Consider the following 20,131-nt stretch of genomic DNA (forward strand, 5'->3'; position numbering starts at 1 on the left):
TTGTCATTTAAAAACTAATTGACACTGCCCACCAATTCAAAACAAAAAGAAATCAAATATAAAGTTTCTTATGTGAGAACTTTGCTGTTTCAATATTTGCCTACAGAATCCCGTAGCCAAGGTTGCTTTGTATTGCTGCATTCTGTATTAAATGTTTTGAGTTTTTCTTATGGCTCATTCATTTTGCTATTATTGGGTAGTTGGTTCATTCTGTCATAATGTCTTGAACCTTTCCTACAAAACTTTTAAAAAGCTATTGACTCTGACAAGTTATAAGCATGCTAAAATTAAAGACTTTTTAAATTTTACTTTAAACTGCTAAACAAAACATGGATAAAATAAAGGCTAAAAATATCCCATTTAAATTCTAATTTAGTTGCCTGAAACCATATTATTATTAGTTACACAATTAAATGTTTAATTCAAGAAGTGCCCTGTTAATGTTAGTGTTTTTGTTCTAAGTACAGGAGTGTATACAAGGATGAATAAAAAAGGTAGAGAGAAGGGAGGGAAGAGGAGAAAGAGGCCAGGATCAAGGCTTACCAAGCCCTTATATCAGACTAGACACAGGATTCTTAAATACAAATGAATTTTTTTCTTCTCCAGAAACACTTCAATCAGACCCCTTCAGCCTCCCAACTGCAAACTAAGGTCATTAGACATAGCACAACCCACCTAAGGGCCCCTCCCCTTTCACCAAAACTGGGGGAAGGGCACAGCCTGGGGATGGTAGAGCCTCGAGGTAAATATGGAGGTTCTAAAACCCAGTGGCCTTAGTTCTGGACCAGAGGAAAGGGACTAGATGCAGCACAGTGGTGAGGTTCTAGATTCAGCAGCCAGGACCTAGAGCCCAGAGGTAAGCCCAGAGGTCTGGGGTTGGAAGGTAAGAAAGCCAGTCCTGCCCCATCAGGGGAGACCCTGGAGTGCACAGAAGGAGTCCTGAGATAGGGGGGATAATCAGACTCAAGGAAAGAGGACTAAGGTCAGGTTCAAAAAAAGGCCAGAAAGGAATCTTAACTCAGGTTGCATGTTCTCTAGTAGGAATGAGAAGCCAAGTGGTTCTGCGCCCCCACCATGCTTAGCCAAAGTGGAGGAGAGGGGAACAAGGATGGAAGGATCCCCCAGGCTGAGCTGGACACCCCAGAGGGAGCTAGACCACAGTAAACACGTGAGTGCCTTGTCCTGGAGCCCAGGTATAGAAATGAAATGGAGGACCTTTAGCATCCTGTTAACTTAAGTCCTTGAAAGTGCCCAAACTCTAGGCTTAACTGTCCCATGAGCAGGGCCATCAAGGGCTTTCCGGTGTTTGGTGGCTCCCAGGCCATTCCTGAGCACTTTACTCTTCATGCTAGAGTTTATAATCCATGAAGGGCTTTACGAGCCCTAAAACCTCTGTCACCACTGCAGAGTGATGGCAGATTCCTGGCCTCTTGGGGTCTGGGCCAAGCCTGGGGGACTACACTGTCAAGAAAGGCACAGGTAGATCTGGAGTTCTGAAGATTCCGAGAGTGGAGCTGGAGGGGCTAGAGTGTATAGCGGAGGGGGCAGAGCTGTGGGCCCCACTGAGGGTTTGGGATCTGGAGTAGGGGTTAGCATTATGCAAGCTGGTTAGGAAATAAGATGTTCGGTGGGGTAAGTTTTCCGTAAGTCAAGGCTCAAAAGAAAAAATTTAAAATTTATCATGCAGTATGTAAATTTAAACTCTTAAGTCATATGTTCTTGTCTATAATTGTTAAATAGCGGTTCTCAACCTGTGGGTCGCAACCATCGGAAAACACATATAGCATATCAGATACTTACATTACGATTCATAACAGTTGCAAAATTACAGTTATGAAGTACCAACGAAAATAATTTTATGGTTGGGGGTCACCACGACATGAGGAACTGTAATAAAGGGTCGCAACATTCGGAAGGTTGAGAACCACTGAATGTCAACAATATAACACAAATGTAGACACTGGACTCACGTTTGCCATGGTCTGCTGCAAGAGTTTGCGAGCATGGACCTCCTGGCCTTGGCCCATGGACACATAACGTGTTTCTATTTTTAATCTCTTCCCCAGGGCAATGATGGAATCCGTGGGATCTGAGCCCATAGACAGGAGACAGATGAGTGGTGTCCGTGGATCAGATTCCTCCCACGTCTTTTCCAAGTCCAGGATGACCCCTTCGGCATAGTTTTCTCCCATGGAGTCCATGATATACTTGCGGGCCTGCCAAAAGTAGTACACCAGTCACCAAAACTAGTTCTAACTCCTTTACGTGTACAATGAAGGGTGGGTTTCAAAATTCATTTGTATAGATTATCTCAATGATGTCCACAGTAACCCTGCCCATTAGAGGGCAGAGATGTTTATAATAATATATTTTCTATTTTTTCATTTGGTAATCTTTTTTCACTGCTGTCATCCTTCCAACTCCAAAAAAAAAACCCAAAACCTCTTTGTATGTTTTCATATTGATACGCAATAATTATTACATTCATTATTACTATTAAATACACTATTTTGATTAAAATTTATTCCAATCATCCTGGATAGATTTTATTATCCCTATTTTACATATGAGAAAGTGGAAACTCTGACAGAGCATCACTTTTGCAACCAGGCAATTGAATATTCCCTGAGGTGAGCAATCATGCTCAGAGAAAATGCTGAGAGTGAGCCTGATGCTGCTTATGGGGAATGGGAATTGAATATGTCTACATTGTAGACCTTCCATTATGCTTCCCAAAAAAGGTTGAATACTACAAAAGGAGTCTAATCCAAGAATAAGAATTTTTGAGGGAGGAGCCTTCTTCCAGAGGAGACTTCTTGACCTTCTAAAGACCGTAAGAGCCATGGGAAGCCATTACAGGAAAAACATAATCATATTTCCATTTCTTCTGGAATATACAGGATGGAGTAGAGTGGACAAGAGTGACTATAGGAGACCAGTTAGGAAGTCATGGCTATCATCAGCCTATGGATGTCAGAAGCCAGGATGAAGGTACAAAGGAGCATGGAAGGCTTAAATTTCAGCATTAGACCATTTAAAATAATAATCATAAAAAGAAAGGAGGGAGGGAGGGAGGGAGGGAGGGAGGGAGAGAGAGAGAGAGAGAGAGAGAGAGAGAGAGAGAGAGAGAGAGAGAGAGAAGGGAACTACTTGAACCTTCTACACTGGCCTTAAATAAGGCAACTGTTATAGAATTCATTTGGGCAGAATAAAAGTAATGAAGTTGAGAAGAAAAACTGAAGGAACGGTGATCTCAGTGTCCTGAGTTGCAAAACCCCTTTTCCTTTTCTCAATAAATCATCAAATCTAGTTGTTTCATTATTGAGGTGTATCTAGTGGACATGGAGATAGTTACTCCATGTTTAAAAACACTCTCTAGAGAGTGAAGGGGAATGTTTCCTACATTATGTTATAAACCCTGCCTATGTTACCCCTTGGCTTACTTGGAGAAACCCTTGAAGAATCAATGTATGTGGAATATTAGTTAAGCTTTTAATTGTGAAGGCAAAATACGATGACTCTTTTTAGTGAGTAAATGTCCATGATAATAGACCAGCAGATTAAAGGTCTTTAAAAAGGTGGATCTTTTTGGAGGTAGGAGTCACATTTAAACCATATGTAAAATATATACAATTTAAAAATGTTTAGGCCAGGCTACTTCCTTGCATCAAGGGCTGTGACACTTTCTGGGGAAATGAACACAAGTTTGGGAATGCTATGCTTCCCCTCTAGTCTCTCTTCTCCCTAGAAACTTCACATTCTTCCTACTTAAGGGAACATTGTTTTACTACTAGCAAAATGGAGCAGCCATATCATTTTTGAGTTAATACATTGCAGACGGTCACGAGAATGCTCGTGTTTTCTGTTCTAAGGCTTGTGGTCAATCATGAGAATTCTTTAAAAAGATATTAGCTTGTAAGAACATGTAATAAATAACTTCAAAATGCAATGGGTATTTAATTTTAAAGCGTGCCTTTAACACTTATATAAAACGGTTTTTGTACTTGTTCAATAGAAACTTATCTGGCCACTGGATAAAGCTAGCAATAAAACTACTGGTCCGCAATGTTAATATAAAAAATGATACAGAAGAATAAGACATTACCTTTATGCTATACCTACACACCAATCTTGAAAACATTCACTCTTGTACCGTTTGGGCCAAAGAATATTATTAAATCGCTTAGCCTAAATGTATACCTCGGTACATTTATTCCTCATTTATTTTTCCATTTTTCACATTCTATTGCTAGAAAAATACATGCAAGACTACAAAAAATTCTCATTGGGATTAACATTTTAAATGTCTTTAAATTTAAAAGAACAGCCTCCTAGCCAAAACCGGTTTGGCTCAGTGGATAGAGCGTCGGCCTGCGGACTGAAAGGTCCCAGGTTCGATTCCGGTCAAGGGCATGTACCTTGGTTGCGGGCACATCCCCAGTAGGGAGTGTGCAGGAGGCAGCTGATCGATGTTTCTCTCTCATCGATGTTTCTAACTCTCTCTATCTCTCTCCCTTCCTCTCTGTAAAAAATAAATAAAATGTATTTTAAAAAAATAAAAATAAAATAAAAGAACAGCCTCCTTAAAAATAGTCTTTTAATTTTTTATAATACATTTTTATTGATTTTCAGAGAGGAAGGGAAACTGAGAGAGAGAGAAACATCAATGATGAGAGAAATCATTGACTGGCTGCCTCCTGCACACTCTCCCTCCCCCCGCAACTGGGGATGGAGTCTGCAACCGGGGCATGTGCCCTGACTGGGAATCAAAATGTGACCTCCTGGTTCATAGGTTGATGCTCAACCACTGAGTCACGCCAGCCAGGCGTCTTTTATTTTTTTAACAGGGGCGTTAATGGTTACCTGGGCAATGGTTCTGTCAGGACACCAGGATCTAATAAGAAGAAGGCGTCTAAAGCAGTCAAGAGATTTATCATAGGCATTTGGAAGAGGTTCCTCCTCAGGGTTTTCCTTATCAAACCAAATTTTCCACATTTTCTCATTTCTTGATATCTAAAAATACAAGGGGATAAGAAATGGGGCACACCATAGAAAATGCTTTCAGTGATAGGTCAAAGATATGTTCCATTGAACTTTCTGGCCATTCCAGACATGTGTGAATGATATCTCTTGATTATTTTTTTTAAATTTTATATTCTAGTGTCCAAAAGTCTAAACATTAGCAATCAAATGTGATTTGCTCTAATGTCACTCTGCCGTAACAACAGCCTACAGATAGCTTCTGAAGTACAGAGAACCCTGGGTTGTTTAATTTCTTTCATGTCTTTGTAGTAAAGAAATCAATGGAAGCTCATTATTGTAAGGAAATCTGATTTGCTCCATGAAATCCTCTCATGATGAAGAACCATGTCTCATTCACTTATGTTTCCTCACTTCCCAGGACCACTTTAGGTACAAAAAAAAAAACAAAAAAACCACACAGTATTTAATACATGTTTTATAATTAAAAGATGATTTTTTGGCCAATATGCTATTAGAGTAATTAGAAATCTATCACGCAATATCAAATAAATAATCAGGCACTGGCTTCCTTTAGGCAACTGATAAGGAGGAAAATAACACACTCCATTATCCTTTGGAGCTTAAAAAAATCAAAGAGAGAGGAGCATTACATAAGCAAGCATCTGAAAAACAGAACAAACAACATTACAGATAAATATAATGTTATGTACTGTAGTATATCCCCTTTGATTAAATACCCAAGTGAATATCTTAGTGGTCTAATTTTTTAAAAAGCATTCCAGGTTTGTATTTAGAAAGTATCATGTAAGAATGAAAAATAAGAACCTCTTTCAATCACGAAAGACTACATAATGTAGAGAAGTTCAAGGTATAAGATAAAATCGCCAGCCGAAACTGGTTTGGCTCAGTGGATAGAGGCTCGGCCTGCGGACTGAAAGGTCCCAGGTTCAATTCCAGTCAAGGGCATGTAACTTGGTTGTGGGCACATCCCCAGTAGGAGATGTGCAGGAGGCAGCTGATCGATGTTTCTCTCTCATCGATGTTTCTAACTCTCTATCTCTCTCCCTTCCTCTCTGTGAAAAATCAATAAAAAAATATATTTTTAAAAAAAAGATATAATCTCCAAAAGATAACAACCTCAATGACAGATAATGGCCCAGGTAAGGTCACTAGGAGTCATCCTGTGGGGAACAAGTTAGCGTGCATTAAAACTCCCAAATGAGTTATTTTACCCAAAAGAATGCTCTGTACCCTAACTCCATGGTAATCATCAGTTGTAAGCCAAGCCATAAGAATTTAGCAGAACTTAAGCTTCTGATTAACTTAAACTGGGAAATTAAAAAAAAAAAAACAAAAAAAAAAACACACACAAACAAGCATTGGAAATTTTCTGGTTAAAAAAAAATGTGTTTAAGTCTTTAACTTGTAGTTGAATAAAGCCACGTTGCTGTCAATGTGATTTCTCTCTGGTCATCTGATATTCAAAAACCCATCTCCTAGCCTGTCCTGATTCAGTTCTCTATACTCAACTTCCATGATCCCAATATATACACAATTCATCAGCAACCGGCTAATTATGAAAGGACAATAACTTCTAAAGACAAGAAGCCAAGTGCCTGCATTAGATTCATACCCAGATGCCTAGCTAAGAAATATAACAGGAGGGGCAGACGAAGAGGCAAAAAATATATTTAGTATAAAGAAGAAGATTGTTCATATTTTTTTCATATTTAACCTGTAGAAAGAAGGCACAACCTCTTAAGTATATCTAATTATTGCACCTAAATGAATCTATCCATTTCTCTGCTTGTGGATCTCCAGTTGATGATATGACACATGGCACAGGGCAGCATCAGTTAGATTTCCTGAGCAAATAATTTCTTAGGGCAAGACCAGTCTGCAATGGGTGGAGTGTGCTTTATCAGAGTGTAAGTGAGCTGTGAGGAAGGTCAAACACAGGTCACGCATTTTACAAGTGTCAATATTAAGAAACCCCTCTCTTCCAGGAATATTGTAGCAGCTCACTGCGACATTATCATTAGCACAGGTTACCTGATCAAGGACATCTGAAAACTGTCTAAGTTTGCTGAGTTCCACCAAATTCAACCAGGTCATGTCCAGGATCCATTTAGCTGGTTTAGGAGGACAAGCTTTAAGGTCCAATGAGGCACCACCTTTAAAATTAAACATATAAAGCTATTATACTTTCCTTTTTTTATTATAAGACAATCTATAAAAACTTCTGCTTAAACCATGTGAATTTCAATTATTTTACTACATTGACATTTTTAAGCTCAGAAATATGTCATGGTGATGAACAAGATTTAAAATTTAATGAAAGAATAGGTGATTCCACAAAAACACATTTAAGAATCAGTAATATAACTTTGGAGCCAGGCCCATGCTGGATTCTATCCTAGCTCCACCTTGCCAAGGATGCTAAGCTCAAAGTCATTTCCACAAGGAAATGCATGCCTGAATTTAGGATATCTGGAACTACTTTCCCCTAGGAAAGCTCAGTAAGCTAGAGGACCAGAGTAGTGAGGCCAGAAATCAGTAATATATGATGCATGTCTATCTAAGGCGTTGTCTCTCCAGATCACTCACCTTCTACTTGCTCAGCTTTAGGAAACTTAGAAAAAAAAGAAACCTGAGGAGCAAGGGTACAAGAGACAACAAATTGGAGGGAGAGAGAGAGAATTGTCCATAAACATACATTTGTAAGCTCAGGTCTAGCTGAATGAGTCTTTGCTGTTACTATCAGATGGATATGCATATGTATATGAACATGAATATATATATATGTATATATGTATATATGTATATATGTATATATGTGTGTGTGTATATATATATATATATACATATATATATATATATATATATATATATATATATATATATATCAGTATGACTACACACTCTCCAGGGCACAGCATGTGCATATACACACCCCCTCCCTACTATCCCCATTGGGGTTCTCTTCAAGGTTCTCTGCAAATCCACTCTCCACGTAAAGTCATGAAAATCCCCTCCAACCCCCAGATAAAATGGTGTCTTATTTTTAAAGGCTTTGTTTAGAAAAGTATAGTAGATAAAACCATTTAGACCCCTACTATCATTTTCACAGGCACTTTAAATATTTGCTCTCTTGCCCAGCCCATGTGACTCAGTGGTTGAGCATCAACCCATGAACCAGGAGGTCACAGTTCGATCCCCAGTCAGGGCACGTGCCCAGGTTGTGGGCTTAATCCCCAGCAGTGCAGGAGGTAGCCAGTCAGTGATCCTCATCATTGAGGTTTCTCTCTCTCTCTTCCTCTCTTCCTCTCTGAAATCAATAAAAATATTTTTTAAAAATAAAATAAATATTTGTTGTCCTGACATTCAAGAATGTGATAGTGAATTTATGTTTCCCCACCTTCCACTGGGCTGTCTTGTTCCAGTGTATGGTATAGGGGACCTGTCTGTGAGCAATGCTTCAGCAGATATAGAATAAGTGTCCACAGGCTGAGCTGCACAGGTGCCTCACCCACCCACTCCAGCCACCGGCTTGCTTGGCTTTCCCTCCATCATATTCCTTGCTTTCAATGGAGCCCTTGATGCCGGCTCCTCTTCCTTCAACACTCTTCCTCTGAATGTCCCCCAGAACCAGTGCTATGCTCCTTCAGGCCTTTGCTTACCTATCCATCTCTCAGGGAAGTCTACCCCATTAAAGATCCCATATATCCCATTTAAATTTTAAACCTCCCCTACCTCACACAGCCTTTATCCAGCTCTGTTTTTTCCACATGCTTACCAGATCTTCACATACTGCATAATGTACTTATTATTTCATGATTTTTTTTATGTATCACCCACCCAAAAATATATAAACTCTACAAAAGCAAGATTCTTCTTTTTGCTCACTGATGTGTTCCAAGTGCTTATTCTGTGCCGCAGCACACAGTAGGTTCTAAACAAATATTCATACAATAAATGAACAAATATCTCACATAAATGCAATCTTCAATGAAGTGCAAAGAAACTATTATAACCAGAAGAAATTACTGCACAGAACCTTCACAATCACTCCTATCCCTGCAGCTGTGTATAATGCTTCAGAGATGATACTGACCTTTAATAAGGGTGAGAAACTCCTCATGCTTGACCCAGTTCCTCTGGATGTCAATCTTCAGTGTAAGCAACAAGGTGAACAGGAATTTGTGCTCCTCGTACAAGCCCCGGGCAGCATACTTATAGACCTCATAGGTCATGTGTTCCATGATATTAGCAATCCTTTTGCTTGTAATTGGGCTCTTGACAGACCTGGAGCAGAGAACATTATAATCAGACTCATCCCCGTGCCCTTTTCAGTTGTACCTAAAAGCAACGTCTTGAATGTAGAATAAGTAACTTTGGAGGGCCAATTCTTATTTTGTACACAACAAGGGTAAGACCTCCAAATCTAAAATAACAAGCATTTTCTCATTGTGAAATAACGTAACAGACTCCATAACGTCTTCTAAATCAATTTTATCCAACAGGCATTATCACTCACAACAATGTCTTGGGGATTTTCTTGTTTAACCGAAACACATGAAACCACAGGAATCAATCAATGGATGAATACTTGGTGGAGCTTTCTCTGAGCATAAAATGATACATGAGAATGATTTGTTAACACAGTAGCTATTGCACTAATCTTAGATTTAAAAGAGAATAAGACTCAGCAAAGCTACAGAAAATTATAAATGTAAAGTCATCATCTAGACCACAGATAGAGAATTCAGGTTGCCTTCCCAAGCACATACACACCTGGCTAAGGAAAGGTCAAATAAGCCCAGAAACTGGCGGAGCGAAGTCTGATACATCTCATTAACCAAGCGCATCTCGGTGATGAGGAAGTAGAGGATGCTGCCCCGAGTAGCCACTGAAAGACAAAGTAAGGCTGCATGTACTATCAGGCTGGAAAGTAAATGACCCAGGGACCGATCGGCCTCAACTCTACATGAAAACAAGTTTTATTTCTATGTCTTACCGATAATTATGTATCAGCAGTGGGAGTCTAGAGTGATGCTCATCCTCTGTATTTAATTCTTACTTATAGGCTTTGTTTAACTAGTCCACTATTTGTGTTGGTCAAATGGCACTTTCCATTTTAGAACGTCTAGATCCCTTGCAAGTACACTTTACTGTTTCTTTATAGGTAGAAAAGACAACTGAAAGGATAGCAAAGGTTTTAACACCTAGCAAGTTGTGTAGGCAGTGGAAGGACCTCATTCTTAAGTGCCATGAAGAAGCTGTGCCTAATCTTGGCCTAAAGCTGGCAAAACCAGGCATCGCAAAGAGGATGCACCTGACTCTTCATTGGTAGAAGATATGGTTTCCATTATTTTCCCAAGAGGAATGATAACTTATTAAAGGAGATTGAATTCTTTTAGCACGATCCTCTAGTAACCAATGAACACCACCAATTATCAAATTGGTGGATAAGACTGAAGAGCTCCCATTATACCAAAGAACTACCTTCCAAATACAAAGACTACAAACAAAACACTAGCTATTTGTTGTCAAATAATAAACAACTAATGAACAGCCCAAAATTCGTGCATTAATTCCTCAGATTTTACTAATTCGTAGTCAGCTGGTCTTTTAAAATTCTCCCTTTTAGTTCTAGTTTAAAAATAAGTTCACAGGAACTTTAAAAGCTTTGCCAACTAACATGAACTAGAAAATTAACATCACTATAAAATATTGTCATCTCAATTTTACTTAATAGAAATGCCACAAAACATAAATGGCCACCCCACTTTGCAAGACCATTGGCCTAATGTCAATTTTTCTAATTCTCATTTATTTCCCGCTTCATTTTCCTGTGACATTAGTTCATTACCAAACTCACCAGGTCTGTACTCCTCCCGGGCTGAGTTAATTTGAATTTCTGTATCCGCTGAAATTTCCAGCTTCTGTGTCACCTCTTCGGCGGTCTTTTTTGTGTTACTCAGCACAATAATGAGTCCCTCGTCTTCCACCAGGGACCCCTGGGTACTCGTCAGCCGGTAAAGCAAATTATCTTCTAGCTCCTTCATTCTTCTTTTGTTTGCGGTCACATCTTCCATAAGATGAGTTCTTTCTTTCTCCAATTCCTGTTAATTTGCATAAATATATTTTCTTCCTTAATTAATAACCATTGTTTGGTCATTCCTTAAAAAGTTAACATACAAGACTGTCCTCAAGCTCCTGTAGTATAGTTAGCATATTTGGTTGAAAAAAAATACAAACATCAAAGTAAGAGAAGGAGGATTAATAGAGGAAAGAAGAATTGGTAGCAAACAATGTGAAATTTGCTAAAAGTATTAACGAATCCCCTTTACCAACTATTTCTTTTCTAAAGTCAAATCATTTTAAGTGACTTTTGTGATTACACTTAAGCTTGTTTTGAAGATGACATATATTTGAAAATATATTGAAGTGTATTTGAGGACAAATGTATATATGTCTCAGATTAAATACATTTACTTCTGCAGTTACATTTAAATGGAAAAATCTTCTTTGCTTGTAAAGGTGCTGTTTTCTCCAAGTGAAGTGAAGAAGTGTCTTCCCTATAAGTCTTTTATTGGCAGCTTGGGAGAGAAGGTTTCAGAAAATTATTGTCCCTTTTGGCTATTTCTTCCTCCTGGTAGTTAGAGAGGGAGAGACGGTGGAAGAGAGGAAAGGAACGGTGGGGTTGGTGAGGGTTGGGGAAGGAGGAAATGGCCGTGACATTGAGCACACGAGCAGAATCAGGAAGCTCATAGGCTGGGCGATAACAGAACGCTTCTGGCACCAAATCAAATTGTATGTGAAAGTATCATTATGCGAGAGGCTCTAACTTTGAAGCTAATAAAAGAATCAAAAAATGGGAAGGACAATGAGTAAACAGGATTTAAAGATCTAGTCATGTCTTGGTATCAGAAATACAGACATAAAATTCTATGTAACCAAAAAAACATGAAGTTAAAATGAAGATTGTGGTAACACAATTGCATTAAGGCAAAGAGAAAGAGCACTGGCCTCTGCTTTCTATCCTAGCCAGTTAACCCACTGATCGAACAGTTTTGGTGGGTAGGCTCCTCCCAGGCTCCCAACTCATGGTCTGAGCACAGCGTGTCAGGTCTGGTAATATTCTAGAAAAGGAAAACTCCTTTAAGCAAAACAAAAGCTTTGCACTGACATCAATTCTTCATTCTTTGAGATGTAGCAACTCAAGCAAAACCTGCTCTTATTATCTTTGTTTCCATCTGTTACTTATATTTGGAAGCTTCCTGAGTAGTTATTTTAATTTAGTTATTCACTAGATGAGAATCTCAAATTTGAGATAATGTAGAAATTAGTACAAACAAGTGACCTTTAAAGATCACCATAAAATTTCTTTCGAAATGCAGTTATACTAAAAAAACATTCACACCATGTTTACCCTAAGAAATACAATGATAATGAAACTAAAGGGAAAAATTTCAATTATTTTTATTGCCATAATCCAAAATCTCATACCTAACACCATCATTTCTGAGTTCCTCAGGTGTGCTTTATAAAAGTCCTCACCTGAAGACAGGTAAGAGAAGGAATAGAGCAGCGGGAGGAGTGATGGTTTTGACATCAGAAAGACATGTTTGAATCCAAACTCCCAGGACTTATTAACTACATGACCTTGGCCATGTTACATAACTCTACAAGCCTCAGTTTCTTCATCTGCAAAATGGGCATAAAAACAGCTCCAAGAGTAATTGTGAGGATATCGCTATTAAAGCAGCTAAAACATCAACTGGATGGATAGCTGCTCAGAATGTGTATCGTCCCTTCTATCGCCTCCCTTGATTCATTTCCCTCATGGATTTTTGAGAAAGATTATAATGTGTATTTAGAAATGAGTAGTTTGAAAAATAAAATCATAAGTTAGCCCAAAAAATCATACTTTAGATTTCATATACCATCATAAAAGCATAATGATGTAGATGAAAGGGGATGTTAAAAAGAACTTTCTACTCTTGCACTCACACTCAGGATATGTGCTTCCCTGTCTGCAGGGACTGTCAAAACCAAAAACTGCCCCAAGTCTTACTGAGTCTTTTCCTGAGCAACAGTTTTTCTTCTGTCCATTTCCCCCCAATTACATAGCCCCTGCCCTAACTGGGGCATTAACTATTACGTATTCCATGGTGGACTACTCTGACCACACTTGGTCTCCCTTTTCTGCTCCTAAGTCATTCAGAAGATCTCCCTTAGCTTTTGGGAAAAGGCCAAAATTCTCAACATGCTTCACACAACCTGTCACTACCTACATTTCCAACCTTGTTTCCACTTCTGAACTATGGGATTAAAACCAAAATTATGCCTCCAGACCTAAATACTTTTTGAAAGAAGATATAAGGAAGGCCAAGAGACATATGAAAACATGCTCAAAGTACTAATCATCCGAGAGATGCAAATCAAAACAACAATGAGTTACCACCTCACACCTGTCAGAATGGCTATCATCAACAAATCAACAAACGACAAGTGCTGGCGAAGATGTGGAGAAAAAGGAACACTCATGCACTGCTGGTGGGAGTGCAGACTGGTGCAGCCACTGTGGAGAACAGTATGGAGTTTCCTCAAAAAACTAAAAATGGAACTCCCATTTGACTCAGTGATCCCACTTCTAGGAATATATTGCAAGAAACTAGAAATACCAATCAGAAAAGATATATGCACCCTTATGTTCATAGCGGCACAATTAACCATAGCTAAAATTTGGAAATAGCCTAAGTGCCCATCATCAGATGACTGGATTAAAAAACTGTGGTACATCTACACAATGGAATACTACGCTGCAGTAAAAAAGAAGGAATTCTTACCATTTCCAACAGCATGGATGGAACTGGAGAGCATTATGCTAAGTGAATTAAGCCAGTCAGAGAAAGATAAATATCACATGATCTCACTCATTTATGGAATATAATGAACAACATAAACTGATGAACAAAAAAAGATCCAGAGATGCATCGATCAGACCATCAAATCTCAGAGGGAAGGTAGGGGAGGGTGGGAGTAAGGGGGAGAGGTCAACCAAAGGACTTGTATGCATGTATATAACCCTAACCAATGGACATAGACAACGGGGAGGTGGGAGGGATAAGGACACATATGTAATACAGTAATCAATAAAGAAAAAAAAATTATGTTCCAGGTTGCTTTAAAAACCATTATTAATAAAATAAACACAGTTATTAGTAATGCATTCAATAAGTGGCAAATTATTTAATCCCTGATTTAAAAAGTAATAAGTAAAAGCTTGACTATGATTGCGATGGTGTGGTCAATTTAATACTATTGTTAACACTTTAAAATAAATTTGTCAATACAGTAATACATTTATATTGCCAAAGGCTTGAAATAAAGCTAAGCACTACATTTCCCCCAAAGCTTGAAACCAATGAATAATATACTCCAAAGAAAATAGTACAATTTAAAGTAGTATTTGGGATTACAAAAGCAAAGTATGTATTACATGGTACAAAAGTGGCCCAACACTAGAACAGACCATAGTTGTGAGGAAAAGAAAGTTAACTTTGAAAGATAATAGAACAACTGCTGCTTGCTTTTCACTCAAGATTTAAAAATAGAAAACCTACTTTGGGATAAGGTTTTAGGCATATTTTCATTTGTATGACTGATTTAAATTTATTTCTGTTGACTACATAAAAAGATAGTTCTTTTTCAAATTAATATGAAGGAGGAAAATTAATCAAAATAATTTTGTCTGTAAGCATTTTTCCCACAAAGGGATTATCTTTTACACACACACACACACACACACATACACACACACACACCAGTAAACATTTGTGCTCTGTATTCTATATCCTAAGGCTACAATATAAAATTTTTATATAAACTGTGAAAACTATCCTCAAAGTGAATAAGAATACACAGCAGTTATTGAGTATAAGTTCAGGAAATGTACTATTTATTAATTAAATGATCAAAAAGTAAGGGCTTCAACAAAGATGCAAATGAAAACTAAAATCCTTTGTGTACATAAATGGCACCTGTAACCAAAGGTTTGAAATCAGTAACAGAAAAGAGATGACAGCCTTTCAGAGTTCTCATTTCTAAGGTATCACCCAGGCTTTCATTCCCTAAGATTCCTTCTCTTCTGCACTTTACATTGCTAATTAAAACAGAAAGATTAAACAACAGAACTCGGAAACAGATTTATTTTTTCTCTCCCACCAGGGAGCTGGCAATAATACTGTCTGTTTAGTGTCTTTATTAAATTACTTCCCATATCAGCTCCACCAGGTTCAGGCTCCTCTACCTCCAAAGGAAATCAATCATCCGCCTGTCTGCTCATCCAGAATTCTAAACAACGATTACCCCTGAGGCTTTGCATGGCGTGACAGTAGAAGTTGTTCATTGATATTAGTATTTTTCTCCTAATACTGCAGAGGTCTCTTTGAGTTTCCGACTTGTTCTCTGGGACCAAGGTCAGAGTGAGCCTAGGAGACTGGGTTTTCTTTAAAGGAAAGCTGCTGGAGGGCCACTGGGTTACTGCCTGCTTTAAATGGTTCCGATCCATCACCTTCTGGTGACAACAGAGGCTGTCTGAATCTACTCACAGGTACATCAATCAGGTCAACAATTGAATATGGCCTTGGTGTGAACTTGAACAGCTCACACATTTAAAATGACTGCCTTGAAGCACACAGAAAAGTGTAAAGTGAGTTCAAAAGTCTGCCGTCCTTGCATTCATAGGCTCTGGGGTTCCTTTGGTTTCCGAGGCTAACAAAACTGTAGGTCCAGCCAGCTGTACAGCTGAGCACTCCTGAGACCAGATCCCATGTGAGAGGCCTCCTCACTACCCGTGTTCCCAGGACACTAGGAAGCTGGTAAATTATAGAATAAGAGAATAGTGGTCTTTCCCTTGCAGCATAAGCTACAGCTCCAAGCCACCTTCCACACGAAGAACCTACAGGCCAGTGAATGCACAACTCATGCTGACTGAAGACGCTCACCATTTGTTTCAGCCCCACATTTAAGGGATTTTCTTAGATGCTTTCCAACATCAACTTCCCATCGGTGGGATCTTCCTAGCTTCCAACACCCGCCTTGGCTCTACAACATTTTATACTGACATTTTACATTCATATTTAAAATCACCCAAAAAGTGATCATAGAGAGACTACATCATCAATGAAGTCAAAGGAACAATTTAAACCTCAGAAAACTTTTTATATCTGTGTTCATATGACACACACATGGGCTCTTCTCAACTGAGTCACTAGATTATAGGCCAGCGGTTCTCAACCTGTGGGTCGTGACCCCTTTGGCGGTTGAACGATCCTTTCACAGGGGTGGCCTAAGACCATCTGCATATCAGATATTTACATTATGATTCATAACAGTAGCAACATGACAGTTATGAAGTAGCAACGAAAATAATTTTATGGTTGGGTCACAACATGAGGAACTGTATTTAAAGGGCCAGAAGGTTGAGAACCAATATAGGCAATGCCTGGAAAACACCAGAGTCCACCTCAGAGCCACGGGCCACCACCAGGCCGGAGAGACACAGTAATCAGAGCAGATTCGGGGATACGGTGGGAAGAACAGAAGCTGCAAAATAACAAGCTGCTTGTGAAACGTATGCCACTTAAAATCCTCCCAAATTAAGTCCAGCAAGGGACAGAATTTGCTTTAGAGAAAAGAAAATTCAGGTTACATGTTGTATTATAATGTGGTTCAGGGTAAGAGACCCTCTACTATCCTAAGGAACGGTGTCATGTCATGTTACTCTGACCACACCCTTTGTTAAGAGTCGTTTATTGTGAGACTGGAATGGATTCTGATAATGAGATGACATTCAACTTTCCCAGGAAGTATGAAAAAAGCCGGGCCAGAGATCCTTACTGCCTTTTCAAAGCTGTTTGAAGTCTTGTTTTCAAAGGAGCTTAAAGTGCTCCTCGCTTCATCTCAAACCTCTGCGGCCACAATCACGGCTCAGCGCTGGGCTGTTCTGTTTTGTTGCAACCACAATCTGTCAGACTAAATAATTTTCTAAGGAGACTCTATTCATCTGAGCTGAATAGAAAGAAAACCAAGGACAAGGTTATTATTCAAACTGCCATCAGAGTCCCTTATCTCCCTGAGGCCAGGGCCACCGGTGAGGCAGAGCCTCAAACACCACACTGGGTCCTGCCCCGAATACGTTACATCCTGTGGATCAAGATGCCCAGTCCTTCCTGCCATCATGACACAGCAGCGCTGAGCTTCCTCAACCACCTCCGCTGAGACGCCAAAAATTTACAAGTACATATTCTGAAGGTGTTATCTCTTGATAGCTAGTCTGTGGCAGGCATTCTAGCATCCGTTCCTGCCATTTTTTATTTCCTGATATTTTATTTGTGGAAAGGCTCAAGCATGATACAATATACAAAAAAGGAAAAGTAATGGGAAGGAAGACTCCAAAAATTCTGCCAATATAACCAAAATAAATCTGTAGGCCAGTGTAGCAGGTGCCATAAAGTAAACTAAGAATCCAGAAGAAAATCAATAGCACCTTTCAGAGTCCATCCAGTTTCACCAAAGCAGTCTTATTAAAATCCTCAAAAATCTCTAGATTTCTCTGCCTAAGACTCACACATTCCCTAGAGAAAATGCTGGTTCAAAACAGGGAAGTTTCTAAATTATTGGCCATTATTCATTGAGCATTAGTTTCCCCATAAAATAGAAGTAAAAAAAAAAAAAAGAAAGAAACAGATCTAGAGTTACCCTTATAGAGAATAATTGAGCCAGTAGCTTCCAGAAAGTGCTCAGTGAAACTCTATCTTCTCACAGCATACACAGAATGTTCTTAAATAACAAATATGAACTAACAATGTTTGGTGTTACCTGAGTGAAGCATTTTAATTTTATATTCCAAAAGTATAACAAATAAATTGAATGAAAGAAAAACCTAGACATGTACTAGAAAGCTAAAAGTCCACAGAACTCACAATAGGACAAACTCTTCAGGAAAATAAATTAAAAAACCAGGATAATGAGGCTGAAAATAAGACTGATATTCTCATAGTTACACCATTTGTCTTTATGAAATCAAATGATGATAGGTATGTGATTTATGAGATGCAGATGAAATATGTTAAGTAGATATTGGTTAGCAGTTATCTGAGACACTTGGGAATTAGTAATGAAAAAACTTCAGAATAAAACAGGAACTCAATCCTATTACAACTGTTATCACATTGTTTTCATTAATGAAAGAATCACAATATAATACAGAAGAGGGCATGGCCATACTTCACTCACCTGCTTCTCTGTGAGAATGACTCTGCCCAGTAACTGGTCTTCTAGACCCTTCATGGTGACAGTGAAGTCAATGATGGAGGTTCGAGCGCTTATTTCAGGGGTGTATGCTGGGTTGGGCAGTTTGGTGGTAATATAGAGTCTGAAACCATTCATCACATCTACTTCCTTGTCACTGACTTTCACCTTTTTTATAAAAAAGAAAGTTAAAAGTAATAAAACAAAGATGCATCTTACTGTGTCTTTCTGTATAGGATCAAGTGTTGCTGTGTGCAATTACGTACCTAGAAATAAATTGTACATTCACATGACTTCAAGCAGGAAGGAAAGAAGGAAGGAAGGAAGGAAGGAAGGAAGGAAGGAAGGAAGGAAGGAAGGAAGGAAGGAAGGGAGGGAGGGAGGGAGGGAGGGAAGGAGGGAGGGAGGAGGGAGGGGAGGAGGTAAGGAGGGAGGGGAGGAAGGAGAGAGGAAGTTCAATATATATCATGCAATAAATACAGAATTTATCACCAAAACTGTTGTGAGATGGATTCCCCACCCAAAATTTGGCTCAGAAGACTAGATTGATGATGTCAAATTTGCACTAAAAGGATAGAAAAAGATTTCTTTACTACTCACATAATGGCAGTTTCTGGGAGATTAGGTTAGGCCCCCAAGCAGGTCCAAAAATTCTCTTGAGAGGGTCAGGGGGGCAGCTGTTTTGGGATTTTGTGGTGGTGAGGGTATGGGGCTGGAATGAGGGTTCAAAACATGGGCATGGACAGGGAGTTTCATGATGTTAACTTTCCGCCAAAGGAGAGAGGGAGTACCCAGATTTTCTTAACAGCTTGCCCAGATTTGGGACAGAAAGGGAAAGAGGCATAATGGGGCTTGAAAACTGTCCACAGTCAAACATCAAAATGGAGTCAGACATTTTTACACACGTCAAGTAGATAATCCTAAAATCCTACTCCTGAATACTTTAATCCCAACTCAGGAAGTGTGGAAAAACAAAGCAAATGCCTCTTGCCCCAGACTCGAATTTGAGTTACTGCCTATTGAGAAAATTTCATCTGTGTCACATTTACCTGGCCTCATGGTAACTGTTCTGCACAGTTTATGAAAAGGCTTAACCTACCTTAAAGATAGATCCTGTCTTAATGAAGTTTCTCTCCAACACATTTTCCAGGGCTGGATCTAGTTCCTCCCCAACATCTTCGATCAGCAAGGGCCTTCCAAGAGAAAGACTGTCCTCCAGGTGGTTCCTGAAGTACTTGTGGTTTAGAGATGTGATCTAGAAACCAGATCAAAATGTGGCTCTTGACAGAGATATCACACTTCCATGCACAGAGATAACTCACAGGAAGCTGAGCCTAAGCATTCTGTCACTGGAGGCAGGTACAGGGAAGTCAGGGATCCTTACTTGAAACCACAGTTGGTGTGAAGGGATACAGAAAGCTTAAACCCTGTCCATTCTTTTGCTCAGCAGACCATCACTCCCCTTTACTGGGAAGCACGAAACATCTCTGGGTGGCAACACTGCCTTTCCCTCACCATCACTTTTGTGATAAATAATCCTATATAATAAAAGGGTAATATGCAAATTGACCCTAAGGGCAGAACGACCAGGAACGATTGGTTGCTATGATGTGCACTGACCACCAGGGGGCATATGCTCAACATAGGAGCTGCTCCCTGGTGGTCAGTGCGCTCTCACAGGGGGAGCTCCACTCAGCCACAAGCCAGGCTGATGGCTGCAATGGCAGCGGCAGTGGCGGGAGCCTCTTCTGCCTCTTCATCAGCACTAAGGATGTCCGGCTGTGGCTTAGGCCCACTCCCTGGGGCAGACATCCCCAGAGGGCTC

At 39.4% G+C, this 20,131-nt stretch overlaps 1 protein-coding gene across 1 annotated transcript in view; it reads right to left on the reverse strand.

Annotated features, from left to right (window-relative positions):
• The window catches only part of DNAH5 (dynein axonemal heavy chain 5), a 221,782-nt gene that overhangs the window by 19,924 nt on the left and 181,727 nt on the right, over window positions 1-20,131 (reverse strand). The window contains exons 64-71 of the mRNA XM_081090544.1: window positions 19,406-19,561; window positions 18,292-18,474; window positions 10,865-11,108; window positions 9,778-9,892; window positions 9,098-9,288; window positions 7,036-7,157; window positions 4,864-5,013; window positions 1,971-2,216 (exon numbers count right to left, since the gene is read on the reverse strand). Coding sequence (XP_080946670.1) covers window positions 1,971-2,216; window positions 4,864-5,013; window positions 7,036-7,157; window positions 9,098-9,288; window positions 9,778-9,892; window positions 10,865-11,108; window positions 18,292-18,474; window positions 19,406-19,561 — 1,407 coding nt within the window. The remainder of the gene's footprint in view (window positions 1-1,970; window positions 2,217-4,863; window positions 5,014-7,035; window positions 7,158-9,097; window positions 9,289-9,777; window positions 9,893-10,864; window positions 11,109-18,291; window positions 18,475-19,405; window positions 19,562-20,131) is intronic.

Source organism: Myotis nattereri (assembly GCF_964212035.1).
Source record: "Myotis nattereri genome assembly, chromosome: 4".
Lineage (NCBI taxonomy): Eukaryota > Metazoa > Chordata > Mammalia > Chiroptera > Vespertilionidae > Myotis > Myotis nattereri.